The 24571-nt window shown below is 49.7% G+C and overlaps 4 protein-coding genes across 10 annotated transcripts; all 4 read left to right on the top strand.

Moving 5' to 3' along the window:
- Positions 1–37: 37 nt before the first annotated feature.
- dbnla (drebrin-like a) lies at positions 38–7377 on the top strand. Of its 5 annotated transcripts, none has more exons than XM_056431994.1 (15): positions 38–1094; positions 1871–1926; positions 2451–2563; positions 2668–2742; positions 2845–2982; positions 3054–3137; positions 3195–3331; positions 3515–3551; positions 3658–3723; positions 4481–4577; positions 4678–4833; positions 5159–5212; positions 6105–6172; positions 6942–7002; positions 7094–7377. In XM_056431994.1, the coding sequence occupies exons 1-15, from the start codon at positions 880–882 to the stop codon at positions 7240–7242; spliced, it is 1506 nt and encodes a 501-aa protein (XP_056287969.1). In that variant the 5' UTR covers positions 38–879; the 3' UTR covers positions 7243–7377. The 5 variants fall into 5 exon arrangements, with proteins under 5 accessions (XP_056287969.1, XP_056287966.1, XP_056287967.1 ...); XM_056431991.1 differs by having other exon boundaries at positions 41–1094; positions 4481–4592; XM_056431992.1 differs by having other exon boundaries at positions 42–1094; positions 3054–3131; positions 4481–4592.
- Positions 3954–10449, top strand: LOC130204956 (cytochrome c oxidase subunit 5B, mitochondrial). 2 transcript variants are annotated; one of them, XM_056431999.1, is made up of 5 exons: positions 3954–3960; positions 7731–7838; positions 8159–8229; positions 9816–9915; positions 9981–10449. In XM_056431999.1, exons 2-5 carry the CDS (start codon positions 7745–7747, stop codon positions 10091–10093), a joined length of 378 nt encoding a protein of 125 aa, XP_056287974.1. In that variant the 5' UTR covers positions 3954–3960; positions 7731–7744; the 3' UTR covers positions 10094–10449. The 2 variants fall into 2 exon arrangements, with proteins under 2 accessions (XP_056287974.1, XP_056287973.1); XM_056431998.1 differs by lacking the exon at positions 3954–3960 and having other exon boundaries at positions 7730–7838.
- Positions 10450–11836: 1387 nt separating this feature from the next.
- actr1b (actin related protein 1B) lies at positions 11837–18813 on the top strand. Its single transcript, XM_056432215.1, is given in 12 exon segments — positions 11837–11993; positions 14494–14558; positions 14646–14721; positions 15485–15610; positions 15722–15846; positions 16080–16296; positions 16919–17011; positions 17094–17158; positions 17160–17266; positions 17337–17398; positions 17539–17579; positions 17791–18813. Coding segments are annotated over 12 exon segments (1128 nt in total). The 5' UTR covers positions 11837–11945; the 3' UTR covers positions 17894–18813.
- An 888-nt stretch (positions 18814–19701) lies between these two features.
- marchf5l (membrane-associated ring finger (C3HC4) 5, like) lies at positions 19702–23733 on the top strand. Of its 2 annotated transcripts, none has more exons than XM_056432484.1 (8): positions 19702–19770; positions 20391–20461; positions 20538–20740; positions 21791–21921; positions 21998–22154; positions 22544–22710; positions 22796–23042; positions 23530–23733. In XM_056432484.1, exons 2-7 carry the CDS (start codon positions 20433–20435, stop codon positions 22997–22999), a joined length of 891 nt encoding a protein of 296 aa, XP_056288459.1. In that variant the 5' UTR covers positions 19702–19770; positions 20391–20432; the 3' UTR covers positions 23000–23042; positions 23530–23733. The 2 variants fall into 2 exon arrangements, with proteins under 2 accessions (XP_056288459.1, XP_056288457.1); XM_056432482.1 differs by having other exon boundaries at positions 19730–19770; positions 20268–20461.
- Positions 23734–24571: the final 838 nt, after the last annotated feature.

The following is a 24571-nucleotide window of genomic DNA, read 5'->3' as shown; positions in this document are numbered from 1 at the left end:
TTATACACACTGTACCAACGGGTAGTACTTATTACACGCTGTAGCAACGGGTAGTATTTATACATGTGGGGCTATTTATACCCACTATATATACTTATTTATTTGTGGAGGTATCAGGGTCAGACTTGGAGGAAAGTCTTCAGTCTACAGCAGCATCTCTAGGGCTGGACCAGGAGAGGAGAGAGGTGCTCAGTGTATCCTAAACATCCATAAGGAGAGGTGCTCAGTGTTTCCTAAACGTCCATAAGGAGAGGTGCTCAGTGTATCCTAAACATCCATAAGGAGAGGTGCTCGGTGTTTCCTAAACGTCCCCAGCAGCATCTCTAGGGCTGGACCAGGAGAGGAGAGAGGTGCTCAGTGTATCCTAAACATCCATAAGGAGAGGTGCTCAGTGTTTCCTAAACGTCCCCAGCAGCATCTCTAGGGCTGGACCAGGTGAACCTGGTTCTTCTGTCTCCGTTCAGTTCGTCCAGTCCGGGCTGCTATAGAAACAAGATGGCCGCCTGATTAAAACGAGTATGAATATTGTTCCATTTTTGACCATTAATGTTCCATCCTGTTTCTTTAACTCAGCAACACACATCAGACCTGTCAGGGGCCATGGTGCATTGTGGTTAATGTAGGCGGTGATGTGGTTGGATTCTGACAGCAAACTGAGTGTCATTGACTGGCTCCTCAGTGAGAGGAGAGCACGCATAAACACCCTCTGATAAACAGACACACATTTATAAACACATACACACAAACACTTAAAAACACCCTCGGTGGACAGGGTGGATCTGCGTCTCAGAGGGAGCAGCGCTGGAGGAATGAGGCGCGTCAGGTCGGACCGGTTCTCGTCTCCAGACTGAGGAGGAGGTTCTGCTTCAGGAGAACCACATGAACCAGACTCGGGAGCTTTACGAGGAGAACCAGAGGCTGAGAGGAGCTTCACGAGGAGAACCAGAGGCTGAGGAGCTTCACGAGGAGAACCAGAGGCTGAGGAGCTTCACGAGGAGAACCAGGGAGACGATGGCAGTGAACCTGAGCAGGAACGGTCCGTCACTCATGGACGCTTACAAAGAAGTGGTGGACGGGAGGATGGCCACCAACTGGTGAGCTGTTAACACGTATGACCTGTTGACATGTTCACACGTATGACCTGTTGACATGTTAACACGTATGACCTGTTGACATGTGAACACGTATGACATGTTAACACGTATGACCTGTTAACACGTATGACCTGTTGACATGTTAACACGTATGACCTGTTGACATGTTAACAACACATGACCTGTTGACATGTGAACATGTATGACATGTTAACACGTATGACCTGTTGACATGTTAACACATATGACCTGTTGACATGTTAACAACACGTATGACCTGTTGACATGTTAACACGTATGACCTGTTGACATGTTAACAACACGTATGACATGTTAACACGTATGACCTGTTGACCTGTTAACACATATGACCTGTTGACATGTATGACCTGTTGACATGTTAACAACACGTATGATCTGTTGACATGTTAACACGTATGACCTGTTGACATGTTAACACGTATGACATGTTAACACGTATGACCTGTTGACATGTTAACACGTATGACCTGTTGACATGTTAACAACACGTATGACCTGTTGACATGTTAACACTTATAACCGGTTGACTGTTGACTTAATATGTTAGCGTGTTAACATGTTATCATGTTAACGTGTTATGTTAACCTGTTAGCGTATTAACATGTTAGCATGTTATGTTAACCGTTTAACGTGTTAGCGTGTTAACCTGTTATCATGTTAACATGTTAGCCTGTTAACATGTTAGCCTATTAACATGTTAGCGTGTTCCCTGCTCACTGGCGGTGTGTTTTCAGGGCGCTCTTCACGTATGAAGGGAACACGAATGACATCCGTCTGGCAGAGAAAGGAGGTAAGATGTGATCTGTGTACTCTGTAATGTACAAGTACACATGTATTAGTGTACTCTGTAGTGTACAAGTACACATGTATTAGTGTACTCTGTAGTGTACAAGTACACATGTATTAGTGTACTCTGTAGTGTACAAGTACACACGTATTAGTGTACTCTGTAGTGTACAAGTACACATGTATTAGTGTACTCTGTGTCTAGGACCACAGCCTCCTCTCAGGGCTTTACATCTGGACTCCAGAGTGACATAAACATTCAATGAAGATGACAGAAATTATGAATAGTTCGTAGAAGAGAAAGCAGGGCCCAGGAGGCAGGATGCAGGGCCTAGGAGGCAGGAAGCAGGGCCCAGGAGGCAGGACCTAGGAAGCAGGAGGCAGGGCCTAGGAGGCAGGGCCCAGGAGGCAGGATGCAGGAGGCCGTACAGGCTCCAGACACAATCCATGGAAACCTGAGAGGCGAGAAGACACAAAGACGGTCCACTTTAAGTGTGTGTGTGTGTGTGTGTGTGTGTGTGTGTGTAGATGGTGGATTAGAGGAGATGGTGGAGGAGCTGAGCAGTGGGAAGGTGATGTACGCTTTCTGTCGAGTCCAGGACCCAAACTCAGGTCTGTCCAAATATGTCCTCATAAACTGGGTGAGACACACAAACACACACACACACACACAGAAATACATTAGCTCAGGTGTTGGTGGGGTTCATGTCTCTGTGTGTGTGTGTGTGTGTGTGTGTGTGTGCAGATAGGTGAAGGTGTGAAGGACTCTAGAAAAGGAATGTGTGCCAACCACGTGAACGCCATGGCCAGCTTCCTGAAGGTGAGAGAGGTGTGATTAACCCCGTCCTCGCCGCGGGGCACACACGTGTGTGTGTGTGTGTGTCCTCAGGGAGCTCACGTGTGTGTGTGTGTGTGTCCTCAGGGAGCTCACGTGACCATCAACGCCCGTGGAGACGACGACGTGGAGCCGGAGGTCATCCTGCAGAAGGTGGCCAAGGCGTCCGGAGCCGACTTCCGCTTCCACCAGCAGGAGCAGCGAGAGGCCCCCAGAGAGGCCGTGGTGAGCAGCAGGTGTGAGGGTTAGAGGTCATGACCTCATGTAGAGGCGTCATCACGCCTTCCTGTGAGCAGGGCTCTGTGTACCGGAGGGTCAACGCGGTGGAGGAGATCCAACAGACCAGGAAGGACGACTTCTGGGGTCAAGCTCAGGTACAGGTTCACTGTGACCCCTGGGACCCGGACCCCCCTCGATAACCGCTGTGTCTTCTTCAGAGGGACGAAGCCGCTCGTCTACAGGAGGACAAACGAGTGGAGAAGGAGAGGAAGGAGGTGGAGGAGAAGAAGACTAAAGAGAGGGAGGTGGAGAGGGAGGAGAAGCAGACCAAGGAGAGAGTTCAGCAGATGGAGAAGTGAGACTCCAGAACAACGTCCACCACAAAGACTTCAACTAACTGAGAACCCTAACTAGCGCTAACCAACCCTAATATACCCAACCCTAATATACCCAACCCTAACCTAACCCAACCCTACCCGACCCTAACCAGCCCTAAACTACTCTAACCAGCCCTAACCCTAACCCTTTCTGTGTCCAGGATTCAACAGCAGAGAGAAGAAGAGCAGCGGCAGCATGTGAGCACAACAACAACATAAAAACAACAACACAACAACACCACGTGTGTTCCTTGGGTCTGTGCGCTGACCCCTGAGCTGCTTCCTGTGTGATCCTCGTCTTTAGAACCCGCCGCGAGATGAGAACAGGAAGTCGGGCGTCGCTGCTGCAGCGTCGGTGCAGAAAGCTAACGTAAGAATACAGGTCACATGATCAGTTAGCATCACGTTAGCTTCAGTCGACACCAGCTAAATACTACAGGGCTCTCAAGTGTCACGCATTGAGCGTGACACTCACGCATTTCGGTCTTACGTCACGCACTCCCGCCACACATCGTATTTCTCACGCTGAAAAAAACTCTCGGCTATTTAATGTTTTAATGTGCCGCCGCGCTGCCCTCACCGTGGAGGAATCAAGCGCTCCCCTGGAGTTCTGCTGTGAGGAGCCACTTATCAGCCAATCAAAAAAAAGAAATGGGCTACACAATAGCCAATCAGAAAAAACCCCGTATCTGGGTAAGATTTAATCCAGCAACCAATGAAAATAAAGCATCCTGGAATTGCGCGTGAAAATGTCGTTCTGCTGGGGTGGGGGGGTGGGGGGTGCTGATGGAAATGTCACTCTTGCCTGTCTTCAAAACTTGAGAGCCCTGAGCCTCAGTTGCTGCTGAGACGCTGCATTTCTTTGGAGCAGCTTTAGGGGCGTTAGACGTTCCTTACCAAGGTGCATCCTGGGAGTTGTAGTCACCTGTAGGCTACCAGACGTTCTTCCTGGGAGAGTCCAAGAAAAGAAGCTTTTGATCGGCCTCGTGGGAAATGTAGAATCCTGCATCTCCTTCCTCAGAACACATACTCAATAGTCAGAAGTAATACTATGTAAATACTATGTACTAAGTATTAAATACTATGTATTGAGTAGTACATGGCTGTAATACCGCTTTTGTCCATAGGAGGCCAAATCACTGATTTCTCAGAGATCGTTCAACCCCAGAGACATCTTCAGGCAGAGGGAGCAGAGCTTTGAGTCTCCTGCTGCATCAGGACCAGGTGCATCCAGACCAGGTGAACCCAGACCAGGTGCACCCAGACCAGGTGCACCTCCGCTGGAAGCCCATCATAATACTCATGTTCTCATTCTGTGTCTCAGGGAAGGTTCTATGTCAGAAGTCCTTTGAGAGAGACACTTTGCTGCCTCCTCCGTCTCCAGCTGCTGTGGCCCCGGTGTCTCCTGTCTCACCTGTCTCACCTGTGTCCTGTGTCACTCGTGTCTCACCTGTGCCGTCTCACTCACCTGCTGCACCAGGTACCAGCGGCTCACCTGTTCAAGCTGCAGGTCAGACACTCAGACCTTTAGTCTCAGGACCTTTAGTCTCAGGACCTTTAGTATCAAGACCTTCAGTCTCAGGACCTTTAGTCTCAGGACCTTTAGTCCCAGGACCTTTACTCTCAGGACCTTTAGTCTCAGGACCTTTAGTATCAAGACCTTTAGTCTCAAGACCTTTAGTCTCAGGACCTTTAGTCCCAGGACCTTTAGTCCCAGGACCTTTAGTCTCAAGACCTTTAGTCCCAGGACCTTTACCCAGTGAAACTACTCTGAACTTTCTAATACTCTTCTCTTCCTGTCTCAGACGAGGAGGAGTGGTCCGATGAGTTTGAGGATGACGGAGATGAAGCTGCTCCTGGTATGATCTACAAGGAGGCGCACGGTGACGAGGAGGAGTCACTTTACTCCTCGCATAGTGAGGAGGAGGAGTCACTTTACTCCTCCCATAGTGACGAGGAGGAGTCACTTTACTCCTCCCATAGTGACGAGGAGGAGTCACTTTACTCCTCGCATAGTGAGGAGGAGGAGTCACTTTACTCCTCGCATAGTGACGAGGAGGAGTCACTTTACTCCTCGCATAGTGAGGAGGAGTCACTTTACTCCTCGCATAGTGAGGAGGAGTCACTTTACTCCTCGCATAGTGACGAGGAGGAGTCACTTTACTCCTCGCATAGTGACGAGGAGGAGTCACTTTACTCCTCCCATAGTGACGAGGAGGAGTCACTTTACTCCTCACATAGTGAGGAGGAGGAGTCACTTTACTCCTCGCATAGTGACGAGGAGGAGTCACTTTACTCTTCGCATCGTGACGAGGAGGAGTCACTTTACTCCTCCCATAGTGACGAGGAGGAGTCACTTTACTCCTCGCATAGTGACGAGGAGGAGTCACTTTACTCCTCCCATAGTGACGAGGAGGAGTCACTTTACTCCTCGCATAGTGACGAGGAGGAGTCACTTTACTCTTCGCATCGTGACGAGGAGGAGTCACTTTACTCCTCGCATAGTGCTCACACACTCAGAGAACTTCAAGATGTCCACAGCTGATGAGTCAGATCAATAAAGAAAGTTAAATTAACTTTTACATCACGAAGGAACTAAGTAAAGTCAGAGGAAAGTATTTATAAATACTGAAGTACTAAAGTACTAAAGTACTTAATCTTTCACTAACAACAGCTAAATGAAGAAGAGGATGAAGGTGAGATGATGATGAAGATGAACCTAACGTACATCATGATCATGTCTCCTACCAGAAGACCTGTACCAGGCTCCTCCAGCAGGGACAGACGAGGACCTGTACGAGGAGGTCCAGAACCAGCAGGTGAGTCCACCATGAGTCCACCATGAGTCCACCATGAGTCCACCATGAGTCCACCATGAGTCCACCATGACTCCTCTATGAGTCCACCATGACTCCTCTATGAGTCCACTATGACTCCTCTATGAGTCCACTATGAGTCCACTATGAGTCCTCCGTGAGTCCACTATGAGTCCTCCATGAGTCCACCATGAGTCCACTATGAGTCCTCCATGAGTCCACCATGAGTCCACCATGACTCCTCTATGAGTCCACCATGAGTCCTCTATGAGTCCACCATGACTCCTCTATGAGTCCTCTATGAGTCCACTATGACTCCTCTATGAGTCCACTATGAGTCCACTATGAGTCCTCCATGAGTCCACCATGAGTCCTCTATGAGTCCACTATGGGTCCACTATGAGTCCTCTACGAGTCCTCTATGAGTCCTCCATGAGTCCACTATGGGTCCTCTATGAGTCCACTATGAGTCCACTATGGGTCCACCATGAGTCCTCTATGAGTCCTCTATGAGTCCTCCATGAGTCCACTATGGGTCCACCATGAGTCCTCTATGAGTCCTCTATGAGTCCACCATGAGTCCACTATGAGTCCTCCATGAGTCCTCCATGAGTCCTCCATGAGTCCACCATGAGTCCTCTATGAGTCCTCCATGAGTCCTCCATGAGTCCACTATGGGTCCACTATGAGTCCTCTACGAGTCCTCTATTCTATTGATCCTCTGGTTCCTCTCACTATACACTAATTATTATTTCTCTTTGAATGAATTTAGTTCGGAGGCGATGAGACGAGAGAAAACATCAGAGTGAGAGCTCTCTACGACTACAAAGCTGGTGAGACACACACACACAGAGACACACACACACACACACACACACATACACACTCACACAGAGAGGCACACACACATACTCTCACCATCAGCTCTCTCCCCAGTGGACGACTCTGAGATCACCTTTGACCCCGGTGACATCATCACGGGCGTGGACATGCTGGACGAGGGCTGGTGGAGAGGCCACGGCCCCCAGGGCCACTACGGCATGTTCCCCGCCAACTACGTGGAGCTGCTGTGAGACAGGAAGTGGATCTACGTGAGCTGCTGTGAGACAGGAAGTGGATCTACGTGAGCTGCTGTGAGACAGGAAGTGGATCTACTTGAGCTGCTGTGAGACAGGAAGTGGATCGAGACAATAAAAGCTCAATTTTCATCTCAGTGTGTCTCATTGTTGATAAGAGACTATTGTTATAACTCCTGAACATATTAAACTTATTAAACATATTAGTTGACCAGTAGACCAGTGGACCGGTAGTCCAGAGGCGGTCTAGGTTTATGATCACTGATGAATATTCCAGTGTGTGTGTTTGTGTACTTTCTCAACAATAAGAGTGACGCACAGAGACTCAAAGGATCAGGTCTGACGGGACCAGGTTCTGCTCCACAGGACTGGATCAGGTCTGAGACCTCCGGACCAGCAGGGGGCGCTAACGCACCAACACGACGGAGCATTACGGCCGTTCAACCACTAGAAGAGAGGTGGAGGATGACATCATAGCCCCGCGACAGAAGAAGGAGAAATGGCTGCAAGGTTACTGCTCCGCTCGGCCTTCAGGGCCGCGACCCGCCGGCCGGCCCCGGTGCCCGCTGTGAGCCGCGCCATGGCGGCTGGAGGTGAGGACCGAGACCGAGGGGGGCCGGATAGATCCGGGTTAGAGGGTTTGGAGGGTTAGATCGCGCTGGAGGAGACCTCCGGAGACCTGCAGAGGCTTCCGGGTCTTTAAGCCGTGTTTAGGTTGTAGAGCAGGAAGCTTCACCAGATCATTGAGATACAACTGGCATTAGTTTATTTATAAGATTATTACGTATTCCACTGCGTGTGTTTCTATCAGACGGAGCTTTATTTTGTATCCGCAGAACTTCCGGTTACCGGCACAGTGGTGACGTATTTCCGGTGCCCCGTTCATCAGACTAGTTTTGAACTCGTGTTTCAGGGGTTCCTACCGACGAGGAGCAAGCCACCGGGCTGGAGAAGGTCATCATGAAGGCCATGAAGCAGGGAAAGGTGAGATCTGATTGGACGGTGATGACATGGTTAATATCTGAATGAGAACTTCACATGAAGGAAGGAGGTCCTCCAGACCTGCAGCTGAGACCAGACCTGCAGCTGAGACCAGACCTGCAGACCTCCAGCTGAGACTAGACCTGCAGACCTGCAGCTTAGACCAGACCTCCAGCTGAGATTAGACCTGCAGACCTCCAGCTGAGACCAGACCTGCAGACCTCCAGCTGAGACCAGACCTGCAGCTGAGACTAGACCTGCAGCTGAGACTAGACCTCCAGACCTGCAGCTGAGACTAGACCTGCAGACCTGCAGCTGAGACCAGACCTGCAGACCTCCAGCTGAGACCAGACCTGCAGACCTCCAGCTGAGTCCAGACCTCCAGCTGAGTCCAGACCTCCAGCTGAGTCCAGACCTCCAGCTGAGTCCAGACCTCCAGCTGAGTCCAGACCTCCAGCTGAGTCCAGACCTCCAGCTGAGTCAGACCTCCAGCTGAGTCAGACCTCCAGCTGAGTCCAGACCTCCAGCTGAGTCCAGACCTCCAGCTGAGTCCAGACCTCCAGCTGAGTCCAGACCTCCAGCTGAGTCCAGACCTCCAGCTGAGACCAGACCTCCAGACCTCCAGCTGAGACCAGACCTCCAGACCTCCAGCTGAGACCAGACCTCCAGACCTCCAGCTGAGACCAGACCTCCAGACCTCCAGCTGAGACCAGACCTGCAGACCTCCAGCTGAGATTAGACCTGCAGACCTCCAGCTGAGATTAGACCTGCAGACCTCCAGCTGAGATTAGACCTGCAGACCTCCAGCTGAGATTAGACCTGCAGACCTCCAGCTGAGATTAGACCTGCAGACCTCCAGCTGAGATTAGACCTGCAGACCTCCAGCTGAGATTAGACCTGCAGACCTCCAGCTGAGATTAGACCTGCAGACCTCCAGCTGAGATTAGACCTGCAGACCTCCAGCTGAGATTAGACCTGCAGACCTCCAGCTGAGATTAGACCTGCAGACCTCCAGCTGAGATTAGACCTGCAGACCTCCAGCTGAGATTAGACCTGCAGACCTCCAGCCGAGATTAGACCTGCAGACCTCCAGCCGAGATTAGACCTGCAGACCTCCAGCCGAGATTAGACCTGCAGACCTCCAGCCGAGATTAGACCTGCAGACCTCCAGCCGAGACCAGACCTGCAGACCTCCAGCCGAGACCAGACCTGCAGACCTCCAGCCGAGACCAGACCTGCAGACCTCCAGCCGAGTCTAGACCTGCAGACCTCCAGCTGAGACCAGACCTGCAGACCTCCAGCTGAGACCAGACCTGCAGCTGAGACCAGACCTGCAGACCTCCAGCTGAGACCAGACCTGCAGACCTCCAGCTGAGACCAGACCTGCAGACCTCCAGCTGAGACCAGACCTGCAGACCTCCAGCCGACTGGACTGGATCTTGTTCTGGCCGTCCCACACACAGCCTCTGTCCCTGTGTCTGGCCGCTGTTTAAATAAAGTTCTGACTCATTCCATCCTGTGGAGTTTAACTGGGTGTAAATAAATGCTCTCGTGATGTTTGAGCACTGACCCTCTGAGTCCTCTTCCAGGACCCCTACAGCACGATGAAGCCCAAGGAGTACACCGGCTCCAAGGCCGACCCCCACCTGGTCCCCTCCGTCACCACCAAGAGGATTGTGGGATGCATCTGTGAGTGTTTCCTGGTCTGGTCATGCTGGTCTCTGCAGCGCTAACGTGTCACTTCCTGTCTGCAGGTGAAGAAGACAACACGGCCGTGGTCTGGTTCTGGCTCCATGAGGGCGAGGCCCAGCGCTGCCCGTCCTGTGGGAACCACTACCAGCTGGTGGCCCACGAGCTCCCCCACTAGCTCCTCTGAGGGTCTGCTCCTCATCTCCATCCTTCAGGCTGCAGGAAGCTCCTTTGGTCTGTCGACTTCCTGGAGCTGTGAGTCCTCCTCTGATTGGTCCTCGTTCTGTCCCCTACTCCTGGACCTGCTGACCTCATCATGTCACACAGGGACCACATGTGGTCCTAGAACCCCTTTCCCTTCAGCTGGGGGGTCCATGGATCCTGATGTTCTCCTGGGGTCACTGACTTCCTGTTCAATGTTCTACTGGGTTCACTGACTTCCTGTTCAATGTTCTACTGGGGTCACTGACTTCCTGTTCAATGTTCTACTGGGTTCACTGACTTCCTGTTCAACAATAAAGTCTCATGAAACATTCTGGGCTCTTCACCTCCTTTCAACAGTAAAGTCTCCAGTGTGTGTGTGTGTGTGTGTGCTGTGAATGCGCTTCACTTACTTCTTCGTTGGTGCTCTGCATTCATTTGAGATGTTCATAAACTTGAGCTTTTATCCTGCAGTTTGAGAAGGCGACGCAGTTCTTATTTCATCCTCTTGAACAGGTTTAGTTCTGTGTTTATTTATATACGTTGCTTTTTATTTACTTTTTTCGTTTTATTTAAATTCTTGAATGTAATTTGGCCCTATGCTGTTTTATATTGCATATATTGAAAACGTGCTTGCGGACCCCTCTGGCTGAATGAGGTACATATCTCATATGCTTAGTTACCAGCAGAGAGCGCCACTTACAATAGAGTTGGACACACCTGTAAACTAATACTATATATATATAGCAGAAGTTTACAGGTGTGTCCACCTCTCTTTGTAAGTGGCGCTCTCTGCTGGTAACCAAGCATATGAGATATATATATATCTAATAGAACAGAACCCCAGGTAGCTCACTGAGAAATATATATAATATATATACATATAAAAGGATTGATAACTCTGGTCCATACATATTAATAATTATATGTATATATATATATATTATATATATGTTTATAGTGAGAGATTGAAGGGATCTATATCCATCCCTTTAATATATATATATATACATACAGGACTGTCTCAGAAAATTAGAATATTGTGATAAAGTTCTTTATTTTCTGTAATGCAATTAAAAAAAAAAAAAAAAATGCATTGCATTGGATTCATTACAAATCTGAATATTTGCAACCTTTTATTCTTTTAATATTGCAGTTGATAACTTTTGCAAGAAAAACTCTAAATCCTATCTCATAAAATTTGAATATTTCCTCAGACCAAGTAAAAAAAGATTTATAACAGCAAAACAAAATCAAACATTTGAAAATGTGTTTCCAGGTGTTTCGAGTTAATTAGACGATTCAAGTGATTTGTTTAATACCCTACTAGTATACTTTTTCATGATATTCTAATATTTAGAAATAGGATATTTGAGTTTTCTTAAGCTGTAAACCATAATCAGCAATATTAAAAGAATAAAAGGCTTGCAATATTTCAGTTGATTTGTAATGAATCCAGAATGCATGACATTTTTGTTTTTTTAATTGCATTACAGAAAATAAAGAACTTTATCACAATATTCTAATTTTCTGAGACAGTCCTGTACATCCATATATATTATATATATATGGATGTGTATATCCCTTTAATATATGGGATTAAGGGAACGCTGTTCCACACCCCAATACAGCAGGTGGCGGTAGTGCGCCTCTTGTTCGATGCCATCCGCCATAAACCCTCAGAAGAAGAAGAAGAAGAAGAAGGGAGAAGCATCGGCACACAGAGGAGCAGCGGAGACATCAGACTCTTCTCTTTCAGGATTAAAACCTACGAGAAGACACGGACACTCACGGATCGATAGACACGGATCGATACGAAACAGTCCGTCATGGAGTCTTATGACATTCTAGCTAACCAGCCCGTTGTCATCGATAATGTGAGTATGGTGACGTCATCCATCCACACCCTAACCGAGGCCGCCGGGGGTTGCTGCTAGCTGCTATTGTTGTGCTGAGCTGAACATGTTCAGGGGTTAAGAGTCAGGGGTCAAAGGTCAGGGGTCATGACGTGAAGCAGCTCATGACGTAGATAACTGCCATTAGTGAAACGACTAAACCAACCATCTAGCTAAAGCTAGCTACAGCTTTGTAGTCTTGATACACACAATGCACACAATACACACGACACACATGATACACACATGATACACACATGATACACATACACATGACACACGTGACACATGATACACACAATACACATACACATGATACACACATGATACACACAACACACACAATACACACAATACACATGATACACATGATACACACATGATACACACAATGCACACCATACACACGACACACATGATACACACATGATACACATACACATGATACACACATGATACACACATGATACACATACACATGATACACACATGATACACATGATACACACATGATACACACATGATACACATACACATGACACACATGATACACACATGATACACACATGATACACATGACACATGATACACATACACATGACACACGTGACACATGATACACACAATACACATACACATGATACACACATGATACACACATGATACACACAATACACACGACACACACAATACACATGACACACACGATACACATGACACATGACACAATACACACGATACACATGACACACACAATACACATGATACACACATGATACACACATGATACACACATGATACACATGATACACATGATACACACATGACACACATGATACACACATGATACACATGATACATGACACACACATGATACACATGATACACACATGATACATGACACACACAATACACATGACACACACAATACACATGATACACACATGATACACACATGATACACATGATACACACATGATACACACATGATACACATACACATGACACACATGATACACACATGATTAACATGATACACACAACACACATGATACACACATGATACACACAACATACATGATACACACATGATACACATGATACACACATGATACACACATGATACACATACACATGACACACATGATGCACACAATACACACGACACACATACACATGATATACACATGACACATGATACACATGTGTATAGTGTGTATCATGTGACATGATACACACTATACACATGATACACATAGTACACATGATACATGTTAAGTGTTGGGGCGGGGGGGGTTAGCCTCACTAGTCATTCAATTCAATTCAGTTTATTTCTATAGCCCAATTTCACAAATTACAAATTTGTCTCGGAGTGCTTTACAATCTGTACACATAGACATCCCTGCCCCAAAACCTCACATCGGACCAGGAAAAACTCCCAAATAACCCTTCATGACCAGGGTTAGTGTTGTGTGTGTGTGTGTGTGTGTGTGTGTGGGGGGGGGGTTAGCAGTCATGACCAGGGTTAGTGTTGTGTGTGTGTGTGGGGGTTAGCAGTCATGACCAGGGGTAGTGTTGTGTGTGTGTGTGTGTGTGGGGGGTTAGCAGTCATGACCAGGGTTAGTGTTGTGTGTGTGTGTGGGGGGGGGGGGTTAGCAGTCATGACCAGGGTTAGTGTTGTGTGTGTGTGGGGGGGGTTAGCAGTCATGACCAGGGTTAGTGTTGTGTGTGTGTGTGTGTGTGGGGGTAGCCTCACTAGTCATGACCAGGGTTAGTGTTGTGTGTGTGTGGGGGGTTAGCAGTCATGACCAGGGTTAGTGTTGTGTGTGTGTGTGGGGGTAGCCTCACTAGTCATGACCAGGGTTAGTGTTGTGTGTGTGTGGGGGGGGGGGGGTTAGCAGTCATGACCAGGGTTAGTGTTGTGTGTGTGTGTGGGGGTAGCCTCACTAGTCATGACCAGGGTTAGTGTTGTGTGTGTGTGTGTGGGGGGGCGGGGGGGGTTAGCCTCACTAGTCATGACCAGGGTTAGTGTTGTGTGTGTGTGTGTGTGGGGGCGGGGGTTAGCAGTCATGACCAGGGTTAGTGTTGTGTGTGTGTGTGTGGGGGGGGGGGTTAGCAGTCATGACCAGGGTTAGTGTTGTGTGTGTGTGTGTGTGTGGGGGTAGCCTCACTAGTCATGACCAGGGTTAGTGTTGTGTGTGTGTGTGGGGGGTTAGCAGTCATGACCAGGGTTAGTGTTGTGTGTGTGTGGGGGGGGGGGGGGTTAGCAGTCATGACCAGGGTTAGTGTTGTGTGTGTGTGTGTGGGGGGGGGGGGTTGTGGGGTGGGGGGGTAGCCTCACTAGTCATGACGTCCAGGACACTGAGTCTGTTGAGACCTCAGTGGTTCATCATGAGTTCTCGGAGCTTCAGGCTGTGTCTCATGACCTCCTCCTCCTCCTCCTCTTCTAACCATAACTCTGATGTCATGATTCTCTCTTCAGGGTTCAGGGGTCATCAAAGCTGGTTTTGCAGGTGACCAGATCCCCAAATACTGCTTCCCTAACTAGTAAGTGTTCCTCTGACCAACATGATGACTCCTCTTCATCATGTGGTCTCTAAGCTGTGTGTGTGTGTGTGTGTGTGTGTGTTGCAGTGTGGGGCGTCCCAAGCATGTGCGCGTGATGGCAGGAGCCCTGGAGGGCGACCTCTTCATCGGGCCCAAAGCAGAGGTAACACAATGCGTATGTGTGTGTGTATATATATATCTGTGTGTGTATATATATATATGTAATATCTAACCATGATAATTATTCACGATTAAGAGACGGGTCACATGTTCTGGGATGAGTCGGTTTGAGAAGCAGATCTTCTTCTCATGAACTGATGTTTCCTCAGATGACATGAAACTGGTTTAAACTGGTTTATGGACCTGAGTCACATGAGCGAGGGATGAAGAACAGAGGGTTCTGGTCTCTGTAGTGGAGGTCTGGTCCCTGTAGTGGAGGTCTGGACCCTGTAGTGGAGGTCTGGTCCCTGTAGTGGAGGTCTGGTCTCTGTAGTGGAGGTCTGGTCTCTGTAGTGGAGGTCTGGTCTCTGTAGTGGAGGTCTGGACCCTGTAGTGGAGGTCTGGTCTCTGTAGTGGAGGTCTGGACCCTGTAGTGGAGGTCTGGTCCCTGTAGTGGAGGTCTGGTCCCTGTAGTGGAGGTCTGGTCTCTGTAGTGGAGGTCTGGTCCCTGTAGTGGAGGTCTGGTCCCTGTAGTGGAGGTCTGGACCCTGTAGTGGAGGTCTGGTCCCTGTAGTGGAGGTCTGGTCCCTGTAGTGGAGGTCTGGACCCTGTAGTGGAGGTCTGGACCCTGTAGTGGAGGTCTGGACCCTGTAGTGGAGGTCTGGTCTCTGTAGTGGAGGTCTGGACCCTGTAGTGGAGGTCTGGTCCCTGTAGTGGAGGTCTGGACCCTGTAGTGAGGTGGTTCTGGTCTCGCTCTGCCCCCCCAGGAGCACCGGGGCCTGCTGTCGGTCCGGTACCCCATGGAGCACGGCATCGTGAACGACTGGAACGACATGGAGAGGATCTGGCAGTACGTCTACTCCAAAGAGCAGCTGCAGACCTTCTCTGAGGAGGTAAGCTCCTCCCCCTCTGCTCCGGGTCACCAGGTCACATGACCAGGAGCAGGAGGTAAGCTCCTCCCCCTCTGCTCACGAGGTCACATGACCCTGTGCTCCTCTCCACAGCATCCGGTGCTGCTGACTGAAGCTCCTCTGAACCCCAGCAAGAACCGGGAGAAGGCGGCGGAGGTCTTCTTCGAGACCTTCAACGTTCCTGCGCTCTTCATCTCCATGCAGGCCGTCCTCAGCCTGTGAGTTACCCCACCTGACCCATCAGGTCTGAGTTACTCCACCTGACCCCACCTGACCCATCAGGTCTGAGTTACTCCACCTGACCCCACCTGACCCATCAGGTCTGAGTTACTCCACCTGACCCCACCTGACCCATCAGGTCTGAGTTACTCCACCTGACCCCACCTGACCCATCAGGTCTGAGTTACTGTGAGTTACATGTGTTCTCTATGTGTGACCTGTGTTTCTGCAGGTACGCCACAGGCCGCACCACCGGCGTGGTGCTGGACTCGGGAGACGGGGTGACCCACGTGGTCCCGATCTACGAGGGCTTTGCCATCCCTCACGCCATCATGCGCGTGGACATCGCCGGCAGAGACGTGTCGCGGTACCTCCGCCTGCTGCTGCGCAAGGAGGGCCACAACTTCAACACGTCGGCCGAGTTCGAGGTGGTCCGCACCATCAAAGAGGTGAGGGGTTTGGTCCACGTGAGACCTGGTCCTCTACCCCTATGGGTCTCTCTGGTCCTCTACCCATATGAGTCTCTCTGGTCCTCTACCCATATGGGTCTCTCTGGTCCTCTACCCATATGGGTCTCTCTGGTCCTCTACCCATATGAGTCTCTCTGGTCCTCTACCCATATGAGTCTCTCTGGTCCTCTACCCATATGGGTCTCTCTGGTCCTCTACCCATATGGGTCTCTCTGGTCCTCTACCCATATGAGTCTCTCTGGTCCTCTACCCATATGAGTCTCTCTGGTCCTCTACCCATATGGGTCTCTCTGGTCCTCTACCCATATGAGTCTCTCTGGTCCTCTACCCTATGGGTCTCTCTGGTCCTCTACCCCTAGGGGTCTCTCTGGTCCTCTACCCCTATGGGTCTCTCTGGTCCTCTACCCCTATGGGTCTCTCTGGTCCTCTACCCATATGAGTCTCTCTGGTCCTCTACCCCTAGGGGTCTCTCTGGTCCTCTACCCCTATGGGTCTCTCTGGTCCTCTACCCTATGGGTCTCTCTGGTCCTCTACCCCTATGGGTCTCTCTGGTCCTCTACTCCTTTGGGTCTCATGGACCTTGTGGGGCTCTTCTCTGCAGAGAGCCTGTTATCTGTCCCTCAACCCACAAAAGGACGAGACTCTGGAGACGGAGAAGGCCCAGTACATCCTGCCTGATGGAAATCCTCTAAAGGTGAGTTGATGCTCAAGACCTCTAGACCTCAAGCCCTCTAGACCTCCTCCATCAGACCACTTACCCAGAACCACCTTCTCAGATTGGCCCGGCCCGGTTCCGCGCTCCAGAGCTGCTGTTCAGACCGGACCTGATCGGAGACGAGCTTGGGGATCCACGAGGTCCTGGCCTACGCCATCCAGAAGTCTGACATGGACCTGCGGCGCACTCTGTTCAACACCATCGTCCTGTGTGGAGGCTCCACGCTCATCAAAGGTGAGGAGGTGTTAAGGAGAGGAGATGTTCTCACTCTCCTGCAGATCCTCATCAAGTCTCTTTTCTTCAGGCTTTGGGGAACGACTACTGACGGAGGTCAAGAAGCTGGCTCCCAAAGACGTGAAGATCAAGGTGGGTCCAGGTCCAAGTTCTCATTCTTCTTCTGTGCTCCCTGAAGAGATGTGACGATGATGTCATCATGTGTCCAGCTGTTCATGGGACTATCAGCATGTTGAAGCTCATGTTGATGTAAACGTTCTGCTCTCCTCCAGATCTCTGCTCCCCAGGAGAGGCTCTACTCCACCTGGATCGGGTAAGAGCTCAGGATGAGTGTAACTGAGGGTCACATGACCTCACGTCAGGGCCTGAGGGTCACATGACCTCACGTCAGGGTCTGAGGGTCACATGACCTCACGTCAGGGTCTGAGGGTCACATGACCTCACGTCAGGGTCTGAAGGTCACATGACCTCATGTCAGGGTCTGAGGGTCACATGACCTCATGTTCATGACCTTCTCCTCACAGCGGCTCTATTCTGGCTTCGTTGGACACCTTCAAGAAGATGTGGGTGTCAAAGCGTGAATATGAAGAGGACCGAGCGCGGGCCATCCACAGGAAGACCTTCTAGATGCTCCTGGCGTCCCCCCCCCTCAAATCTGCACCTGTCACCTCCGGGTCCTTCATCGTCCTCATCATCTGCTCATGACGTTTCATTCCAACATTAGATCTTTATTTGTGTTTGTCTCTTTTCTGGTTGTTTCAGTCATAGAGCAGTTAAACTTTAAGGCTGTTCTCATCTGACGGGACGCCACGTGTCCGTCAGCTTTTTGGATGAACATGAAGACGGAACGAGCTTTAATATAAGTTTCCCTTTTTTACAGCAGCCAACACTGGTGTTCATGTCTCAACTCTGAATAAAGTTCAGTCTGAATCTCCTGAGAACAAAGTTAGTCTTCTCCCTCTATCTGAGGTTCATTACCAGATAATGAGCCTCTATCTGAGACTCATTATCTGGTAATGAACCTCTGAGTCTGAACCAGAGCTTCCTTTTGATTGGTTAGTTCCAGGTGTACTTCCTGTTGGAGCCTGTAGGGTTAGAGGCCGGGCGGCTTTAGGAGGCTCGAGCTGAACTGAAGTGATCTGGGTCACAAAATGCTTGATTGTCTTCTTTTAGATGTTTTTTATTTAATGCAACATTCAGATGATGAACTAGCAGTCTGACTTCCTGGGTGAAGCTCCAACGCATGTCGGCTAACGTTGTTAAAGATGTGCACTGAGGTCTGGATGCTGGGATTTCCCTGCCTCTGGGTGTCAGTGAAGGGGCCGTGAGCTCTGTACAGTGGAGCGCTTTTCAAAAACAACACAGCCGTAAGATTACTGAAACAAGACGGTTTATTCAAGTATTTGCTTTTACTTTTCGTAAATTGAATATAATAAATAAGTTAATGGCTGCTTCTCGGTGTGTCGTCATTGTGGCTGATTGCGACATTGATACAGCTGACAATATATTCTGTATCCAATTGTTTAATAAATTAGCTTAAATTTTGACTTTCTCTCTCATGAGTACTGGAAGTGTCTCTTACCTCAGAGCATTGCATGCTAGGATCTAGAGCTAGATCGATGTGGACTCACTAGGAACCAGACTCCTGGTCTGTGGTCCTCGTAGCGGCCTGAAGGATTCCTCTGAGCTTGAAGCAGTCGGCCGTCAACAGGCTGCAGGTCCTTGAGACTCTGGATGAAGACAGTGTTCCCTTCCCCCCAGTGGACAACATGCAGTTAAACATTGACATGGGATCATCAGATATTTAGAAACCATCATTCACATGTATAACCAGTTATTTGTATGTAGTTTGACTCTTAACACTTTTTACTTTTACTTAATTAAGACTGAATGCAATAAGTCGTTTGTGTGATTATTATCACCGTAGAATCGCAAATATACACAAATACTCTTTATAACAATCAATTGTATTGTTATTACCTTCGCATTGAAAATGTGGAAGGTAATGTTTTGATCGCCGTGTATTCATTTGTATGAGTGTTATTCGCATAAGTCCAAAAGTATTAAACCGAATCGCATGATATTTGGTGGGATGATTGGTTATTATCCGGGGACCATTTGATTAGCTTTTGGGATAGATCGGGTCAAAGGTCAAGGTCATGAAAAGGTCAAAACCTTATTTTTTACCATAGCACGGTCAATTTGTATCCAAATGGCATGCAACTAATGCCACATGTTCATAATTCAATGCCCAATATTGTGATATGCGAAGGTATGCGCTCTACCGAGTGCCCGTTCTAGTTTATAATTTCGTTTAATATTCAGTTATAATGGTTTAAAATGAGATGTTCTGATTTCCCACACACCCTGAAGGCAGCAAGTGGCGTCACAGCTGCCGACCAATCAGAGAGCTGCTCAGCCTGCTGGCCTGTTAGCATAAGTAGCATAAGTAGCTCAGCTGAGCAGGAACTCATTCTGTTTTCGGATATATTTCCTTTTTCCAGGTAGGACCGAGTTTTATTCTTTATATCTATAGCTCACACCTGATGTCCAAGCGGACTCGGCACGAGCTGTGAGTCTGTTGGAGTTCACGAGTTCACGTCAGGGTTAAAGTAGCTGAGTTCAAGAGAACTAGCGGCTAGCATTAGCATGGGCGTGTAGCATCCGAGGACATGACGTCATGATGACGAAATGAAAGTGTTGAAGTTCAACATTAAACATTACTACTAAAGATATATGAAACCTGAGAGTACCAGTACAACATTACTACTAAAGATACATGAGAGTACAAGTACAACAGTACTACTAAACACACATGAAACATGAGAGTACAAGTACAACATTACTTCTAAAGATACATGAAACCTGAGAGAGTACAAGTGTGTGTGTGTACATGTCCAGAGGGCCTCACGGGGACCTCCAGCAGAGTGGATCCTCTCTGTTGGGGTCCAGTGGTAGATGTTTGTTTACTTGTTGTCTCTGTCTGTGTGTACATGTCCAGAGGGCCTCACGGGGACCTCCAGTAGAGTGGTGGATGTGTGTGTACATGTCCAGAGGGCCTCACGGGGACCTCCAGTAGAGTGGTAGATGTGTGTGTACATGCTGTCTATGTGTGTCTCTGGAGAGGGCCTCATGGTGACCTCCAGAGTGGATCCTCTTCATCACCATGGCCTTTACTGAGGAGCAGCCTGAGAAGTAAGACCAGGATCTTTATGATGCAGTTGTGTGTATATGTGGAGGGGTATTTATATATATGTGTGTGTGTGTGCAGACACTGCTGGGTGTGCTTCTCCACTGAGGGGGACGACCCCCGCTCAGAGTGGGTGAGCCCCTGCAGGTGTCGCGGCTGCACTAAGTGGATCCATCAGTCGTGTCTGCAGCGCTGGCTGGACGAGAAGCAGAAGGGGAACGGAGGCGGAGCCGTCAGCTGCCCTCAGTGTGGCACCGAGTACCACATCACCTTCCCCACCATGGGTAAGGGACCTCCAGGTCACCTCCTGGCCCCCTCCTGGTCCCCTTCCCCACCATGGGTAAGGGACCTCCAGGTCACCTCCTGGGCCCCTCCAGGTCCCCTTCCCCACCATGGGTAAGGGACCTCCAGGTCACCTCCTGGCCCCCTCCTGGCCCCCTCCAGGTCCCCTTCCCCACCATGGGTAAGGGACCTCCAGGCCCCCTCCAGGTCCCCTTCCCCACCATGGGTAAGGGACCTCCAGGTCACTTCCTGGCCCCCTCCTGGTCCCCTTCCCCACCATGGGTAAGGGACCTCCAGGTCACCTCCTGGGCCCCTCCAGGTCCCCTTCCCCACCATGGGTAAGGGACCTCCAGGTCACCTCCTGGCCCCCTCCTGGCCCCCTCCAGGTCCCCTTCCCCACCATGGGTAAGGGACCTCCTGGCCCCCTCCTGGCCCCCTCCAGGTCCCCTTCCCCACCATGGGTAAGGGACCTTCAGGTCACCTCCAGGTCACCTCCTGGCCCCCTCCTGGTCCCCTTCTGGTCCCCTTCCCCACCATGGGTAAGGGACCTCCAGGTCACCTCCTGGCCCCCTCCAGGTCCCCTTCCCCACCATGGGTAAGGGACCTTCAGGCCCCCTCCTGGTCCCCTCCAGGTCAACTTCAGGTCCCCTCCAGGTCCCCTTCCCCATCATGGGTAAGGGACCTCCAGGTCACCTCCTGGGCCCCTCCAGGTCCCCTTCCCCACCATGGGTAAGGGACCTCCTGGCCCCCTCCTGGCCCCCTCCAGGTCCCCTTCCCCACCATGGGTAAGGGACCTTCAGGTCACCTCCAGGTCACCTCCTGGCCCCCTCCTGGTCCCCTTCTGGTCCCCTTCTGGTCCCCTTCCCCACCATGGGTAAGGGACCTCCAGGTCACCTCCTGGCCCCCTCCTGGCCCCCTCCAGGTCCCCTTCCCCACCATGGGTAAGGGACCTTCAGGCCCCCTCCTGGTCCCCTCCAGGTCAACTTCAGGTCCCCTTCCCCACCATGGGTAAGGGACCTCCAGGTCACCTGTGTCCTGTGTTCTGGTTTCAGGTCCGGTGGTGTACTTCCTGCAGCAGGTGGACCGGGCTCTCTCCCGGATCAGCCCCTTTGCTGCTGTGGGGGTTCTGGTGGGAACCGTGTACTGGTCCGCCGTCACGTACGGAGCCGTGACCGTCATGCAGGTCCACACAGCACACTGCACAGGGAGCAGGTACTTGCAGGGGTCGCTGCAGGTGTTCACCGTGTCTCTGTGTGCAGGTGGTGGGACACAAGAAGGGTCTGGTGCTGATGGAGCGGGCCGACCCGCTGTTCCTGCTCATGGGCCTGCCCACCATCCCCCTGGTCTTGGTGCTGGGCAAGATGGTCCACTGGGACGAGTACCTGCTGAGGCTGCTGCAGAGGTACTGCTGCAGGGGTAGGACACACACACACACACACACACACACAGACACACACACACTGCTGTAGGAGACCCTCTGAGATGTATTGGAGTAAAAAGTACAATAATGCAGGTTTTCCACCTAAGTCTCCATTACATATTTATATATTATTATGTATGTATGTATCTATATATATATACACACACACATATATACATTTAAATATATATATATACATATGTATTTATATATATATAATAAATATATACATATAAATATATATATATTTACACATGTATATACAAATGTATTTATATATATATATATATATATATATATATATTTACACACATATAGATATATATATATATTTACACACATATATATATATATATTTATACCAGGTGTATATCTCTGCCCTCAGGTCCCAGCCGCTCCCTGTCCAGAGGCCCCTCTGACGGTCTGGGGCCAAGAGACCACCTCTCGGTGTCCAGGACTCTGTGTGGAGCTCTCGTCTTCCCCTCCATCGCCAGCCTGGTGGGCCGCATGCTGTTCAGACGGGTGTCCTCCAGCCTGCAGCGCACGGTGCTGGTGAGTATGATGAAGACCTGTAGTGAAGACGATGGTCTGGACTAGAGGTCCTCTGCAGGGTGAAGACCTCCCCGTGCTCCTTCAGGGTGGCGTGACCTTCGTGCTGATGAAGGGGGTCCTGAAGGTGTACTTCAAGCAGCAGCAGGGCCTCATCCAGGCCAGCAGGAACATCCTCAACTTCCCTGAGAGGAGCGCAGAGGGACAGAACCGAGCTGGAGACCCAGAGGACCCAGAGGACCCAGAGGACCCAGAGGACCCAGAGGACCCAGAGGACAGCGGACATGAATGATGGAGGGATGAGGGATCTAAAGCCAAATGTCTTCCAGAGATTTGTGAGTCGCACCCCTAACATCTCGGAGCCTTAGTCCTTCATCCAGGGTGGTGGTCTCTGTTGATCCTCTCTGAGAGTTGATCCTCTCTCAGAGTGGATCCTTCCTCGTGAGGCTCAATATATTTCACAATAAAACACAGCGTGCTCTTGTGGAGGGGAAGAGTACCAACACCATGAGGAGGGTCCATCTTGGACTTAGGGTCTCAGACCCGCTCACATCCTCACATCCTCACAGCTCCTGGTTCTGGGTTCAGGGTCTCAGGCCCGCTCACATCCTCACAGCTCCTGGTTCTGGGTTCAGGGTTTCAGGCCCGCTCACAGCTCCTGGTTCTGGGTTCAGGGTCTCAGGTCCGCTCACATCCTCACAGCTCCTGGTTCTGGGTTCAGGGTTTCAGGCCCCCTCACAGCTCCTGGTTCTGGGTTCAGGGTCTCAGGCCCGTCAACATGCTGAGCTTCTGGTTCTTCTGACTGGTTTCACGTATCTTTAGATGTCCGGACCCTGGAGGTGTGGAGCTGCCCCAGTGGAGCTGCTGGACTCTGACCTTTGACCCCAACGTGACCTCACTGGATGAGATGACTTCATAGTTCATTGTGCGTGCTGCTGCTTGGTGACGGGGCGTTTGTGGACATTCAGTAAAAGTTTTCCTGATGTTTAATATAAAGACAAATAAATCTATCATGTTCAAACTAAAGGCTGTTGGTTGGAGTGAGAAGAGGTGTGCGTGTGTGTGTGTGTGTGTGTGTGTGTATGTGTGATATTTGAGGCTGATATATTAATGTGTCAGGAATGTGAACTCTCAGTAACAGAAGTCAGCTGTGAACACTCACTGGCTCCAAGTCTGTGACCTCACTTCCTGTCTGTGACCTCACTTCCTGCTCGTAATGGTGTGAATGAAACTAGAGACGGGCGTGTTCCTGAGACTCTGGACCGTCTCCACCTCCACGAGCAGAAAACACAAAGACTGCAATACAAGTTTAAAGTTATTCACTATACTAGGATACTGTTAAGTATAGAGTAGTTAACTATACTAGTATACTGTTTACAGGTTTATAGTATACAGTTATTAACTATACTAGTATACTATTTACAGGTTTATAGTATAAAGTTATTAACTATACTAGTATACTATTTACAGGTTTATAGTATAAAGTTATTAACAATAGTAGTATACTGTTTTTAGTATACAGTAGTTAACTATACTAGTATTCTGTTTACAGGTTTATAGTATAAAGTTATTAACTCTACTAGTATGCTGTTAACAGTATAGAGTAGTTAACTATACTAGTATCATGTATATAGTATAAAGTTATGAACTTTAGCTCAGTGGCGGCTTTAGCTCAGTGGGGTAAGAGGGCCGTCCTGCAACCGCAGGGCTGTGGGTTCGATCCCCGCTCTCCCCATTAGTTGCGAGTCGAAGTGTCGAAGTGTCCTTGAGCAAGGCACTGAACCCCCAGTTGCTTCCCGGGCGCTTCACTGCAGCCCACTGCTCCTTAATAACTAAGGATGGGTTAAATGCAGAGAACTAATTT

The sequence above is a fragment of the Pseudoliparis swirei genome, chromosome 15 (assembly GCF_029220125.1).
Source record: "Pseudoliparis swirei isolate HS2019 ecotype Mariana Trench chromosome 15, NWPU_hadal_v1, whole genome shotgun sequence".
In the NCBI taxonomy this organism is placed as follows: domain Eukaryota; kingdom Metazoa; phylum Chordata; class Actinopteri; order Perciformes; family Liparidae; genus Pseudoliparis; species Pseudoliparis swirei.
The sequence above is the reverse complement of the archived record's forward strand: the minus strand, read 5'-3'. Positions and strand labels throughout refer to the sequence as shown.

Excerpts from the sequence above, each read along its gene's own strand:
- dbnla (XM_056431991.1), top strand. The coding sequence starts at position 880 with ATGAACCAGACTCGGGAGCTTTACGAGGAGAACCAGAGGCTGAGAGGA. Across the intron at positions 2,743-2,844 it reads CCATGGCCAGCTTCCTGAAG|GGAGCTCACGTGACCATCAA; the intron begins GTGAGAGAGGTG and ends GTGTGTCCTCAG. Across the intron at positions 5,213-6,104 it reads CGGAGATGAAGCTGCTCCTG|AAGACCTGTACCAGGCTCCT; the intron begins GTATGATCTACA and ends GTCTCCTACCAG.
- LOC130204956 (XM_056431999.1), top strand. The coding sequence starts at position 7,745 with ATGGCTGCAAGGTTACTGCTCCGCTCGGCCTTCAGGGCCGCGACCCGC. Across the intron at positions 7,839-8,158 it reads CCGCGCCATGGCGGCTGGAG|GGGTTCCTACCGACGAGGAG; the intron begins GTGAGGACCGAG and ends CTCGTGTTTCAG. Across the intron at positions 8,230-9,815 it reads AGGCCATGAAGCAGGGAAAG|GACCCCTACAGCACGATGAA; the intron begins GTGAGATCTGAT and ends GTCCTCTTCCAG.
- marchf5l (XM_056432484.1), top strand. The coding sequence starts at position 20,433 with ATGGCCTTTACTGAGGAGCAGCCTGAGAA. Across the intron at positions 20,462-20,537 it reads ACTGAGGAGCAGCCTGAGAA|ACACTGCTGGGTGTGCTTCT; the intron begins GTAAGACCAGGA and ends GTGTGTGTGCAG. Across the intron at positions 20,741-21,790 it reads CATCACCTTCCCCACCATGG|GTCCGGTGGTGTACTTCCTG; the intron begins GTAAGGGACCTC and ends TTCTGGTTTCAG.